Raw genomic sequence first — 12,783 nt, forward strand, 5'->3', positions numbered from 1 at the left:
TGGATTCACTTGCATTCCGAATGAGCCATCATGTGGTAACCCAATTGTTTAGTATTGGTTGTTATTTGATAATGTCACATTTTGTGTCCTGTCATGAGATTGATTTCATCTGAACATTTGACAACCGTGCAAGAAACATTGATTGAACTCGTACAGTTTCATATGCAAGTGCATCAGTAGTGTATCGACCAACGAGACCAATTTTGTTGGTTGATACTCGTTGATACTCACTGGTAACTTGATGAAAATGTGTCAAACCATGACTTTCATGACAACACTGTACAAACTGTACGAGTTTAAAAGATTATTGGTGGATGTTGTCCAACTCTGATGATATTACTCATTGACGGGTGATCGATGAATATCTTGTATCAAACTATCATGCAAATCAAGCACATTTCAAGCAAATGGGTTACAAAGTTGAATGTTTGGGGATGCGAATTTCAACTTTCGGAAACACTGAAATGGACAGCATCATCAAATGTAACAATAATTACCAAATGATTTCAAACAGGTCGTTTACATCCAAAAACACTCTGTCATACTTGGCACCCAATACCTCGCAGTACCTCACAATACATCCATGGACCAGTTCTTGACAGCATTTAATGTTGAAGTGTAAATGGATGCATTTACCCAGAGTAACCCAGAATACATACAAGAACGCAACGGAAAACTAGCTGATATGCTTCGATATTGTTTTAAAATCAAGCAAACGATTTGATCAGACATTACAATTGAAAGTCCAATTGGATTTGGAAATTACAATATCGGATGGTACACATGAATTGGAATCATTATCCTGTAATGGCCTTTGTTTGATGGAACTAGTTATTTGATAACTTTATAATCAACGGAAAATAAAAGTTTATCGTGGTAGATTCGTACTAGTTACACTTGGAGTGGTTTACGGGCTATTGATAAAAGACTGCTGAATGACATGGTGTACAAGACAAAGTTGACACTGCGACTGATGTGTGTGATCAGTCAGGCTATTGATGCAACCATTTTGACACCACAATCAACGAGTCAAACCAGTCAAACCAGCCAAATTGGTCGGATCTGATATCAACACACATGACTGTTGCTGGTATTGGTGTTGCATGTGTCAATACGACATGACAAGCAATATCATATCGACACAATACACACATGCATGCCAGCATCATCAATGTGTACAACTATGCAATATACAATCAACTGTATTGTATTGGAAATACAAGTGTCAATGTACAATATGATATCATGCCAACCAAGACTGTGTACAATAATCAGATATAATGCAATATCCAGTATCAAATGATAATTGTACTTTATTCAAATAAAAATACAACGGACTTGGTTGAAACCAATACAGATTAACATTCAAATCAATTGGATGGATCGTCATTTCTGAGTCACTGAAAGAGTGATTCCAATCCATCCATAAACTTGGAAAACCCTTTCCGTTTATTGCAGGGAACTCTGGATTCCCTGGATACAGATGATGATTACGAATCTTTAGGTTGTTGCTGATTGCTAGGTTCTTTACGTTGTTGCTGTTCGATAAGTTGTTTAAATCGTTCTCGATCACTAAGTTCTTTATGTTGTTGCCGTTCGTTAGAGATTTGATCAAGAAGCTTCTGGTATTCTACTGATAGTTGTTCAAGGTACGTATTAACGGAAGGATGTGTGGTGATAAGACTAGATTGCTGATCAAGTGATTCAAGATCCCAAGATTCTCCGAAAACATAATCCACGAGTAGCATTTTGATGTGATCCAGTCCAGCTGTAAAAATACTATACTTGGACTTGCAGTCTTTGTAGCTTTTTTTAAGATCGGCAAGTTTGGCTTCTTGGGTTTTAATATCACGCATATTATCCCAAATCTCATTACCATGCTTCCGATTGCCACCGTCTCTTAGAGATTTATGTTTCGAAACATGAAGCTTTCTCTTTGCGTGCTTTACCATTGTCTGTTGATCTTTGTATTGAGATTTTAATAGCTCACATTTTTTTACTTGCTCTTCAAGACTAACATGTTTTCTCTGGTATTCTTTGAGCAATTCCTTGATGCTATCTGAAAGTGGATCAAGACTATCTAAACCTATACCGTTTGGATTAGGAGTTGGCAAGGTGCTAGCTTCAACATCTGTAGTTTCACTGGGAATGACGGTTGAAGTGATAGTTTCAACATCTGTAGTTTCACTGGGATCAATTGGATTGGCAATAGTAACCGAGCATGCAAGCAGTATCGACGACAATACTGCAACTGCGAGTTTCATTCTACTGGTTTGGTTGAGCAAGTTGTAATGCCATCCACCAAGTCGGTTTTTGAAACATATTTATATCATTATCGAGTGATAATAGTAAAAGCATATCCCTTGAATGACCGTCTTAAGGGCTAGTGTTGTTATCAGGGCTGAATGGTGATTTGCTATCAACGTCAGATTTTGAAGGGATCTTCCTTTTTATGGTGGCCTGCAATCGTGGCTGAGCCGATATCTGACCATACATTTGAATATCATATGGTTGATTACACAGTTCCACCCTAAAAAGGGTTGAGAAATGAGTACAAACCGAGACTGCAATGAGCCTGACACTCGGCTACTAGTTGGTCATCAATATGTGCCGTGATATTCCATGCTTGTTAAAATAGCAAGTGATTGGCATGATTCAACGTACAAGTAGTGTATAGTGAGCATCGGATGATACCGTTTTACTTGAACAAGAGTGCTAAATCCGTTGGAATAATTGTAATTTAGTCGTCTATTTCTGTACTACATTTTACACCCTCATTGTTACACAACATCAAATGTCTGCAAAGAAAACAGCTGGAAATGGAATGCGTTTGTGGAAATACGAAACATCATACACAAGATGACAGCAGTATTGCATACATACAAATCAAAGTATGCTATCATGATTGTCAACGGATTGATTGAAAACAACTTTATATCCAACTTGCCCATCAACAACCAACAACTTTGCAAGATCCTTCTTGCCAATATCACAGTATCTGGATGGAAATACGTAACCGATTCAAACTGCTGTCAATCAATACTGTCATTCAACACTACAAGGCTGACATTAACAAGTTGTTTGACATCTCATTATCTCCAAAGAAAAACGGAATCCAGACCAGATTCGCTTGGAATGTCAACAACAACTGACTGTTTGTTGCTACATCAAGACTCGTCAGTACAGACCCACAAAATACAATGTAAAAGGTATCAGGCAACCAGATACAAATGAACTGCTTATCTGCAATATGCTGCATCATATTGGAATGGGTCCTGAAACTCGTTGTATCATTGCATCTCACAGCACCAAAACAGTCTACATTGCTATCAAGTATTGCCATGTGGTGCTATTGTCCGAGTTGACAAGGATACAGCAAACAATACCCAACTTTGATTGGATTTGATATTTCATATCCTGTGTATTATGTGATGGAAAGATGAAAAAGCATTACATCAATGGGAATAAAACAAGCTTGATAGTCATTCTCAATTACAAAAGTATAAAATTGCATTCAAGTTTTAGACTGTTTTATTATAATAAAAACAAATGAAGAATCGACTGTTTAATTGTATCAGAAATGTAGTAGAATATGGAATCACACCGTTTGATCAATCAAATCAGTGTCAACACTGATTCAGCGATATTAAAAAAGGTATTGGTAGTAGTCGAATAAAGATAGACCAATGTGATGATATATGATAGCATTATAGGGAATACGAATATGGGCAAAGAAGGGAATATGCAGACAAGTATGACTCGTCAAGATGAGAGGTTGAGCAAGTGTTGAATTGGAATGCTAGATTGGGAATTGACAGTATTGTTCAGCAAACAACTGGCTGTCTAGAATATAGCGCAATGGTCGAGATTCATGAATTTCAAAAAAGAAATGTTACTTTTGGATAAGCAACTAAACTAATACCCGTCAGAAAAGGCTGATAAAGAACTGATTGTTGTAGCAACCAAATCACCACCAATAAAAAACATATCCTTTCCCAGACAAGTATCATCCAAGTTTCCAGATAACATGGTCGGTGATGCAAAAGAAAAGTCGGCATATTCTGGATCATCATCCTCGACAATCACTCTTGGTGGTTGGAAAGCGGATCTAGGACTGAGGCGAGATCCAAGTGTTTCGATATACACCGGAGAGACAGCACGCTTGATCAAATTGGACTGAGATTCAAACTCTGATGTATTGATATGGACAGAAATCGGTTTAGTAGGTTTGACTGATCGGGTACTAGCACTAGTATTTGCAAAGACATTGTGTTGTTTTGTTGCAACCAATGCTGGTCGTGATTGACGACCAGCATTACATTTGGATCCAGTTTCCGATTGAGTCAATTTTTTCGATACGCCAGATGGTTGAACTTGTAAAAGCTGTTGAGATACAGGAGAAACAGACAAAGTAGCTGTACTATTGCGATGAGAAGATTCACTCATTTTGCTGACACATGTAGACCCAGACAGGGTTACCGAGAGTGAATGCTGCTTACGCAAATGAGCATCTTTGGTCTGGATAGTTCGAGGTTGCTGAAGAATAGCCATTTCCCTCTTATTTTGCAAGAGTGCACTTGGACAAGCTGCATATTTAAACTCGGGGAATGTTTGGCGTACAATCAACATCATGTCACTCGCGCATGCATTAACATCACTCATCATTGGAGGCTGCAATCCCATCGCCATTGCAGAGCTGTCCATCATAAGTTGACGAGTATGTTGCGCTAGAAAACGGTGACAAAATTCATAGTTGGACCCAGTCGAGGCAAATACTACCAGTAATGAAGCCGCACTCTGTACGGATGAAGCATACTGTAGCATATGATAATTTGAAGGCATGATGGCTAAAAATGAAATGGCATATTGATATATATCATGTCGATGCTGGGAAGTAATGGGCATGAACATCAGCATGAGTTCCAGAAACGACGACGGAGTTGCCATGGACAAATTCCATTGTAATCTTTTTAACACCATCAACTCCTCCGCCTAGAGTATTTAACAAGTGATGTAATAGTATTTCAGATACATGAATGGTTATATGATGAGTGGCATTCGTTTTAGTTGGCAGTTTACTAAAAAATGAATTTACCTTGAGAGTCTCTGCGTCAAATGCGCCTCCAGAAAGCGACACTAGACGACTGTAACTAGGTGGATCTGGTTCAGTAAACTTGCATGCAATCCAAAAGCAAGCAGCACCTAGGATCTGGTATCTTTTAATATGAACTGGATGCATGCTGCAGACACGATCAATCAGACTAATCGCCAGCTAATTTTCAGAGTCAAAAAGCAAGAGTTGGCAACCACAATCCAAGACATAACACAATGGGAATAAATCATACATACATGAAATGTTTCAGTGCTACGATACTTGAAATGCATCCAAACCTAACAAATCAAGGATCCAGAATCATAATTGAATGAGCAAAGATTAAAAGGATCAAATAAAATAATACCATGATTGAGTAGCTTACCTGATGGATCCAATCTACAAGCTCTCTAAAACAGAGTTGAACAAGGTAAGAGTAGTACAAGATAGATTGTAAGTCATTTACTATTTGACAGAATAGTGAAATGTTTCGGACGCCAAAAAGGCCAATTCACCGATTGAATGAAACGACATGTTTAAATATGTACCTTCGCTGGTCAATGGAAATATATCCAGCCTGAGTTCGCTGTAGAAACCCAGGAGTGGGTTGAAGATGAACAAGGTTTTCTTTTTGAAACAAGACAAGGTACTGTGATTGCAAGACCTCTGGATCAAGTATTGGGTGTGTCATGATGAGCAGACAATTGCCAAGAGCTATTATAGAATAAAACAGAATGACAAAGGTGGCAGGATTGATGAACAATTAGACAACATCAATATCAACAAATGTTTCTACAGAGCAACTCAGCCAGCAATCGGACACGCTTCGAATAGAATATAAGCAACTCACTGTCGATTGGTTAGTTGAACCCCCGAGTCGAGTAAGTTTACAGAGTCTTGGTATAGCAATGAAGCCTAAAGAAGATGAAAGCTCTGAAGATGATATCAGGGAGAGGAATGTCTAGTAACAAGCGCAATGTGATTTAACAATCAGGGCAATAGATTGCGGTCGCAGTATTGAGAACCAAGACAATAGCTATTGACTTGCAATTGGGAACACCAAGGTTTACAATCGCCTTTATAACGACAGCTTGAGGAACCGCACAACAGCAAGCGAAAACAACAATCCAAGCCAAAACAACAATCCAAGCCAAAACAACGATGCAAATAGAAAATAAAAAGGTTAGACGATCAATGTGATATTATATAGAAAAGAAAAGAAACATGTCTGGCTTGAATAAAAAACTGAGGGTCGGATTCTGCATGCATAAAGTGACCATTCAAATTGGCGCATCAATTCAACACCCCTCATCAAATGGTATGAGTAGGCTCAGAGAAGCACATGAATTGGAGGATTCTTGTGTAGGTCAAGGTAAACAGTTTGAAGGAAACCGATCGATCGTCATTGTATTGCTGCCTACATTGGAATCAATCACCACGAGCAAGTTTTAAATATTCAATTGCAGTCGGCACCAACTTGGACAGTTTTTGGTAGTCAATCCAAATTACAAAAACAATCGACTATTTGAATCTTGATCAGTCTTGATTCAGCATTGAATTGTGAAAAACAGATCTAAACGGATGCGATGCTTGGTGTGGGTGCATTCATACTCATCTATACAAGAAAACTAAAACACCCCTTGTAGTTCTCATCCAGTTACCATGCTGTATAGGGACGAATGGCTAGAAAAAGCCCTGTGGCAGTATATTTTCCAGCCGTATTCACGTAAAATGGACCACTTGTATTTATCTTACAATGACTGGTTTGCTTTGGAATAAACAATGTTTAAACACTCGCTGTGCTTTCCTAATAGAAATTAATTATTCTGTATGATGGACGTCCATCATATAGAACAAACTATAGGTTTGAATTGTTTGGCATAGTCATACATTGTACAATCGTCAGATTCATCCGTGCAATTCAGATATTGAGTTCAACTGTCTTGAAACTCATTCTGTATTCCAACTTTAATATGGTCGCGCTCTAGTTTAAAAGCACAAAGATTGCAGTCTCAGGAATGCAACTACACATGCCATTCACTGAATGTTTACTTGTAATGCTCTGTTGGAATGAAGGGAGAGTTGGTGATTGAATAAGCGCCAAGGGTTTGAGATGTAAATGCTGCTTTGAACATTTGCTCAGTTTTTCTTACAGAATGAGAATGGACGAGAAAGATCAATAGATTATAGAGAATACTTGTCCGGTAAATTGAGTGGAATTGTCATGAGACTGGTTGCTTACTATACTTTGGCATTCCTATTCAATGAATCATTTCACGTGAACACGGCTCTAGTAATAACAAGCAAATTATCCTTTAAACCCCAGCATATACTTTGGATGCCCTCCAAGATTTCAACACCCATCGACTCACCGCATTGGTAAGCATATCCGCAGTCTTGCAATTGGTCACGGATTTGGTCCCTAGATCAACTAACCCTTTGACGAGATATTTGCTTTGATTTTGTTGCAACCCCTTGTGTTTTGAGGATTCTAGGATTGGTATGCCTTGAATGTAACCATCTAATCTCGTTTTGTGCTCACGAGGTGACAATTGCCTCAACCCATCATATCTGTTTAAACGCTGCTCTGCCTCATTTGACCTTGACGGTCTCGGTCATTCCCACTATAGTCGTATTTATGTGAAATCCAACTTTTGTATTCTTTTGCAGACTTTGATTTTGCTTTGGAATAAATAGTGGTTAAATATTCCTTGTGCTTTCCTATTAGAGTATTTAATAAACACAACGTCCATTGTACGATGCTCACAAAATCAAGCCTTGACTTTTAGTATCTTGATACATTGTACAATAACCAAATTCATGTATTGCAATTCAAATATTAGATTCGACTAGTTCAATCCTATCCTATTGGCATTTGTTCATTTTGCATAAAAAATTAAAATGTTCACACTGCAGCCAAAATCAATCTTCAACTCTGATTCAAACCCCATCAACGAATCTAAAGACATAACTTTCTAGTAAACTGGCACTTGTGTTTCATGAGACTTGTATGTTGGTACTTGTTTAGTGTTCTATTTACGTGAATCCGGCGGTAAAAATCCTACACCTCGTCAATTTGAACCGAGTCGTTTCCTGTGCAAAGCAATAATAAATTTCAGGATTATTATCGACTGTTTTACTGCCTTGTCAACCATTTGATGGTTCAACCATTTGATGATTCAACTTGTTTGATTTCAACTTGTTGAATAGTTTTCCAACACATGGCGTTTGCTACAAAGTACTTTGCTGATTGAAGCGAATAGAATCCGACAAAACCCGTGACTCGGCATGCAATTAGGGAAACTCTGGTTATCTACAAGTCATTCAATTGATTGAATCGCATCCGACCATTCATCATGACCCTTTCTGCCGTCAATGCCATCTCTACAAAGAGTAAATCTACTGCTGCTATTCAGAAACTCAACTATGTTAGTGGTGCTGCAATGAATGACTTGTCGGTTCATGCTAATCAGCCTCCTCCGCCAATGTACCCTGACCACTCGGAAGAGGAACAAGAAAAGGTATTACGCCTTTCATTGGGTTGCGTAGTACATGCATTGGTCTGAATTCACTATTTCAAAGAGTCTTGTTATACTGTTTCCATGATTTGGACATCATTACAACTTGCTCTCATTCAGCTATTTGCATCAACTCACAAACCTTGGCTAGTGTTAATCATTACTCTAATAGCAACTTGCTTAAACCAACTCCACGTTTTGTATTGTTTGGTATTGATTGATTTGCTTTGATTTCGGAATAGGATGCTCGACTGCGCTCGTTTTTGGACGATAACCCTCACATCATACTGAGTATGAGTGAATTCAGAAACCTTAGGACTCTACCCTCTAATCATGCAATTCAATTCTTGAATGATATCAAAGATGCCATCGAGGGTACTATTGTTCCGCCACCTTTTGGTCCACAGTCTGCACCAGCTTCCCTGGGAATGGTCAATATTGGAAACAGGTGAGTCAGTCAAATGTATGATATCTGGCTATGCATTAAAAAGTTAATCCTGTGATTCTACCACTATTTAGTTGTTATATCGGTATGTAGTGCTGGAGCATTAAACGAGACCCTTTTTACAGCCAATAGAATAATTGAATCAACTTTTGATATAAGCCTCATTTACACTCGATCAATAAGCTGCAATTCATACACTAAATACTTTTTGTTTTAGATGCACTGCTGTTTGCCATGTTTGCATGCGGGACTGCATTTGATGGCTTGATGGATGCTCCTACCTTGGATACCGGTGATGAAATGGATTACAGTATGAAACGATTTTTGCGGTTCTCTTTGGAATCAAGGTATTCAATATGATCTATTGTGCATTCTTCTACTTTATAATCCAACTAATCATCTTGTACAATCATTATATAGTATTCGATTGATAGTTAATCGGTTGGTAAGTCTGGCTTGTACATCCGTTTTAACTGCATTTTAATCAACTAGTTTGAGATGCATTCGAACTCATGCTCCAACTCTATTGGTTGCTAGAGAAAAGGACAATTGGTCGATAAAATATACGTTGCGCGTTTTCGAAAGGCACTTGCCGAGCTAGGATGGTTTGGAGAAAACAAGGATAATGTATGCTAGTCTAATTAATACATATCCGACTATCAATAAGCTTTATCGGCTGCCATCAATAGTCCTGACTTTTCAAACTGCATAGGCTAATCTTGCATTCATCCACTCATAGGTGGGTCTACAACAAGATACAAGTGAGCTGTTTCTATTCTTGATGAACACACTAGGAGCTCCTTTTTTACCCTTGCAATCTGAAATCTTTCATGGTGCACATTCTTCCTGCGACGACTTGAGGATCTTTACGGAACGAATTATTCAATTGAGCATTCCAAGCACTGTATCGCACGTTAGTGTGTTACTAGAAGATATGTTGGAAGACCATTTCTTTAGCAGTAAGTTTATAAATTGCTTGCCACTTGAACTTTGCCAATATACTCATTTCAAAATGTTTTATTCTTTTAGATATGGTTCAAATTAAGCGTCGATCTGAATCATCTTTAGACTCCACCTCGTCCACAAATGCTGAGCATACTTTATCCAATGATGCTTCGCACCTTGAATCGGGATCACGACCTACTCATTTGAAGCATATCGAGGCTTGGCAATCCAGTCGTGTTCTCCCCTTTCTTACCCCAGAATGTGAAACGGGTGATCCATCTCGCAATATTCCTCAATCACAAACCCGGCCCATCACTATTCCATTTATGATCAAACGGTTTTCGTATGATGTGAGATCGGGTCAGACTGTTCGTATTGGTCGTAGGGTATATATCCCCACCGAGATTCCGTTTGGGGATTTTATTGTGCATAATGCTAATCCTACGGGAACGGGTAAACAAGATCATCTGGGAGTGAATAGAAACTACTGTTTAAGATTGAGAAGCATATTATGCCATGAAGGTAATGGACCACGAAGTGGCCACTACACATCCATTGTTTCTAAACGACCTGGTTGTGCGGCAACAGGGGAACACACACTTGGAGAACCCATGAATGTTTTGGAATCTCTTGGTACCCCCATGACTGTAGGCTCTTTGCCCACCATGTCAGCGTCCTTGTCATCCACAAGTCTAGATTCAAGTGACACGATCAAAGTTGAAACCCTTTTAAACGAGCTAGGACGATCCAGTACTTTTGAGTCCTTTTCCACTAAATCAACAATGCGATCCAACGGTACTAAACCACGACTGGGACCCACATCACTGTCTCGGTCCTTGTCCTGCGCGCCATCCACACCTTCCTTCAATTCAAAATCTGAAGTGCTCCCAGAGTCTATGCATTGGCTGCATTTTGACGATAATATGATTTCAGGAAGGGTCAAGGTATTGTCAACCCAACAAGCCATAGCCAATGCATTCAACCATGCCAGCCTAAATGCCTATATGGTGTTTTACGAATTATGTATACCGGATTTCCCGGTACTCCAAGCTGCCTACCCGTTTGTAGTCGAGCCGCCCCCAAGAAGAAAGTCGAGCAAAAGATGCACCATCTTGTAATATCACGCTCCTCCAAGTCTGAACCTATCCAATGACTATATTTGGATATGTATTGTTTTTTGGAAACTATCTGGTTTCATTGTTGTACATTGCCCTCTATGCATGCAAATTAAAAAGTGCAAGGGCAGATCATGCATTTACAGTCGTATTCGTATAAAATGGAACATTTCGTGTATTTATCTTGCAATGATTTTTTCTCGTGAATAAACAATAGTCAACTATTCATTACACCTGTTGGATATGGATTACTTTGGCTGATAGTCTCAGTATTTGGTGTCTAGAATTGTTTGACAAGGTCGTTATGATTAAATTATTTCCATCGGGTTCAAGAATGGGCAGTGTAGTTTCAATCTACAAAACTGTTGATTATACTGACTCTTGTTTAGTGTTTCATTTTATGTGGATATGACGATAATGAAGGATGTTTTTGCTTTGCTTGGAAACGACTTGAATGTATTCCAGACAGTTTATTCGCCATCTTAGTTCAATGGTTCTTTTACAAAATGTGTAGCATGGTTTTAGCCAGATTTGAGACTGCTGCAAGTTCTTTGGGTGTGGCTTCACCATGTGCCTGCCATCGAATTTTTCCAGAAGAATCGACTAAATTCACCCATCCAAGAACAGTATTTACCATACCACACTCTGTTCGTTTATCTTTCATATCGCCATAATGAATCATATATCTTTGTCGTAATTCTTTTGGAACATTCCATTTGACATAGGGTCGCGAAAGCCATAGCACGGGTGCTCTGAAAAGCTTTTCCTCTACATTGACAATCAACAGATCTATATCAGAGTGAGTTTTGAATTCCTGCATAAAAGGGTTGACAAACGATCGTGTTTGTTGCTATATCGTGCAAACAATGGATTCAAAACAAGTCAGCATAAGAATACAGATGTAACTTGAACAGACATGTACAATAGATTCAAGATGTCAAAGGGTTGATGTACCTCGCCAAAAGCATTAAAGAAAAACACTACCAAGGTGACTTTATGCCTTGATACATAGGACATGATGTCCGTTTTTTCGCCATTCATCAATGTTCCAGACACGTTGGGTACTAGATGGGAATACTAATCACTTGATTTGGGTTAAAACAGCAATTATATGGTGCATGAATCAATACTGAATTACCTGTCCAGATCGGATTTTTTCAGGTGCTTCCCATAGTTTGGCACCTTTTCTCGAGACTTCACGTAAATCTTTCCAGTATCCACCTGAAAAAGCCTCCTTGACCAGTTTTTCTCTATCCCGAGTATTTTCATCCTGGTTGATGAAATCCATTGGAGTGCGTTGACTTAGCGGTTTACTTTTCCGTTGTGCATCGAGTAATTTCTGTGCCTGTTTAGCATGCTCGATCGCTTCTCGTCGTTTAGATCGTTGAGAATCCAGTCTATCCAACAGATTCCTATCATTTCAATCATGCAAATAAGCAGTGATTCAACCGAGTTCAATATTCACTCAATGGCTTACACTGTTCCTTTAAACACTGGTGGTTGACGAAGGGTTGGAGTGGATGCATCAATAGAGTTTATATCGATTGTGGGAGTTGGAGTTGATGCAGCACTGATCTCAATATTGGCTTTATGAACGACCTTATTCTGTAAACTATCAAAATCCGATGTTGGAGTTTGTTTGGGTTGCAGAGTGGAAGTCATTGACCG

General features: G+C 38.8%; 4 protein-coding genes across 4 annotated transcripts; 1 reads left to right on the forward strand and 3 right to left on the reverse strand.

Annotated features, from left to right (window-relative positions):
* Nucleotides 1–1,490: 1,490 nt before the first annotated feature.
* Nucleotides 1,491–2,264, reverse strand: BATDEDRAFT_88267 (uncharacterized protein; the record flags this gene model as incomplete). The annotated part of the gene is made up of 1 exon (XM_006678667.1): nt 1,491–2,264. The coding sequence occupies one exon, from the start codon at nt 2,262–2,264 to the stop codon at nt 1,491–1,493; it is 774 nt and encodes a 257-aa protein (XP_006678730.1).
* A 1,651-nt stretch (nt 2,265–3,915) lies between these two features.
* Nucleotides 3,916–5,783, reverse strand: BATDEDRAFT_24353 (uncharacterized protein; the record flags this gene model as incomplete). The annotated part of the gene is made up of 5 exons (XM_006678359.1): nt 3,916–4,992; nt 5,096–5,272; nt 5,350–5,391; nt 5,478–5,502; nt 5,641–5,783. The coding sequence occupies 5 exons, from the start codon at nt 5,781–5,783 to the stop codon at nt 3,916–3,918; spliced, it is 1,464 nt and encodes a 487-aa protein (XP_006678422.1).
* Nucleotides 5,784–8,448: 2,665 nt separating this feature from the next.
* BATDEDRAFT_88323 (uncharacterized protein) lies at nt 8,449–11,118 on the forward strand (the record flags this gene model as incomplete). The annotated part of the gene is made up of 8 exons (XM_006678568.1): nt 8,449–8,613; nt 8,853–9,058; nt 9,130–9,140; nt 9,273–9,402; nt 9,476–9,500; nt 9,593–9,682; nt 9,795–10,014; nt 10,085–11,118. The coding sequence occupies 8 exons, from the start codon at nt 8,449–8,451 to the stop codon at nt 11,116–11,118; spliced, it is 1,881 nt and encodes a 626-aa protein (XP_006678631.1).
* A 496-nt stretch (nt 11,119–11,614) lies between these two features.
* BATDEDRAFT_24355 (uncharacterized protein) lies at nt 11,615–12,777 on the reverse strand (the record flags this gene model as incomplete). Its single annotated transcript, XM_006678360.1, has 4 exons — nt 11,615–11,965; nt 12,070–12,192; nt 12,254–12,527; nt 12,593–12,777. The coding sequence occupies 4 exons, from the start codon at nt 12,775–12,777 to the stop codon at nt 11,615–11,617; spliced, it is 933 nt and encodes a 310-aa protein (XP_006678423.1).
* Nucleotides 12,778–12,783: the final 6 nt, after the last annotated feature.

Source organism: Batrachochytrium dendrobatidis (assembly GCF_000203795.2).
Source record: "Batrachochytrium dendrobatidis JAM81 unplaced genomic scaffold BATDEscaffold_5, whole genome shotgun sequence".
Taxonomy (NCBI): domain Eukaryota; kingdom Fungi; phylum Chytridiomycota; class Chytridiomycetes; order Rhizophydiales; genus Batrachochytrium; species Batrachochytrium dendrobatidis.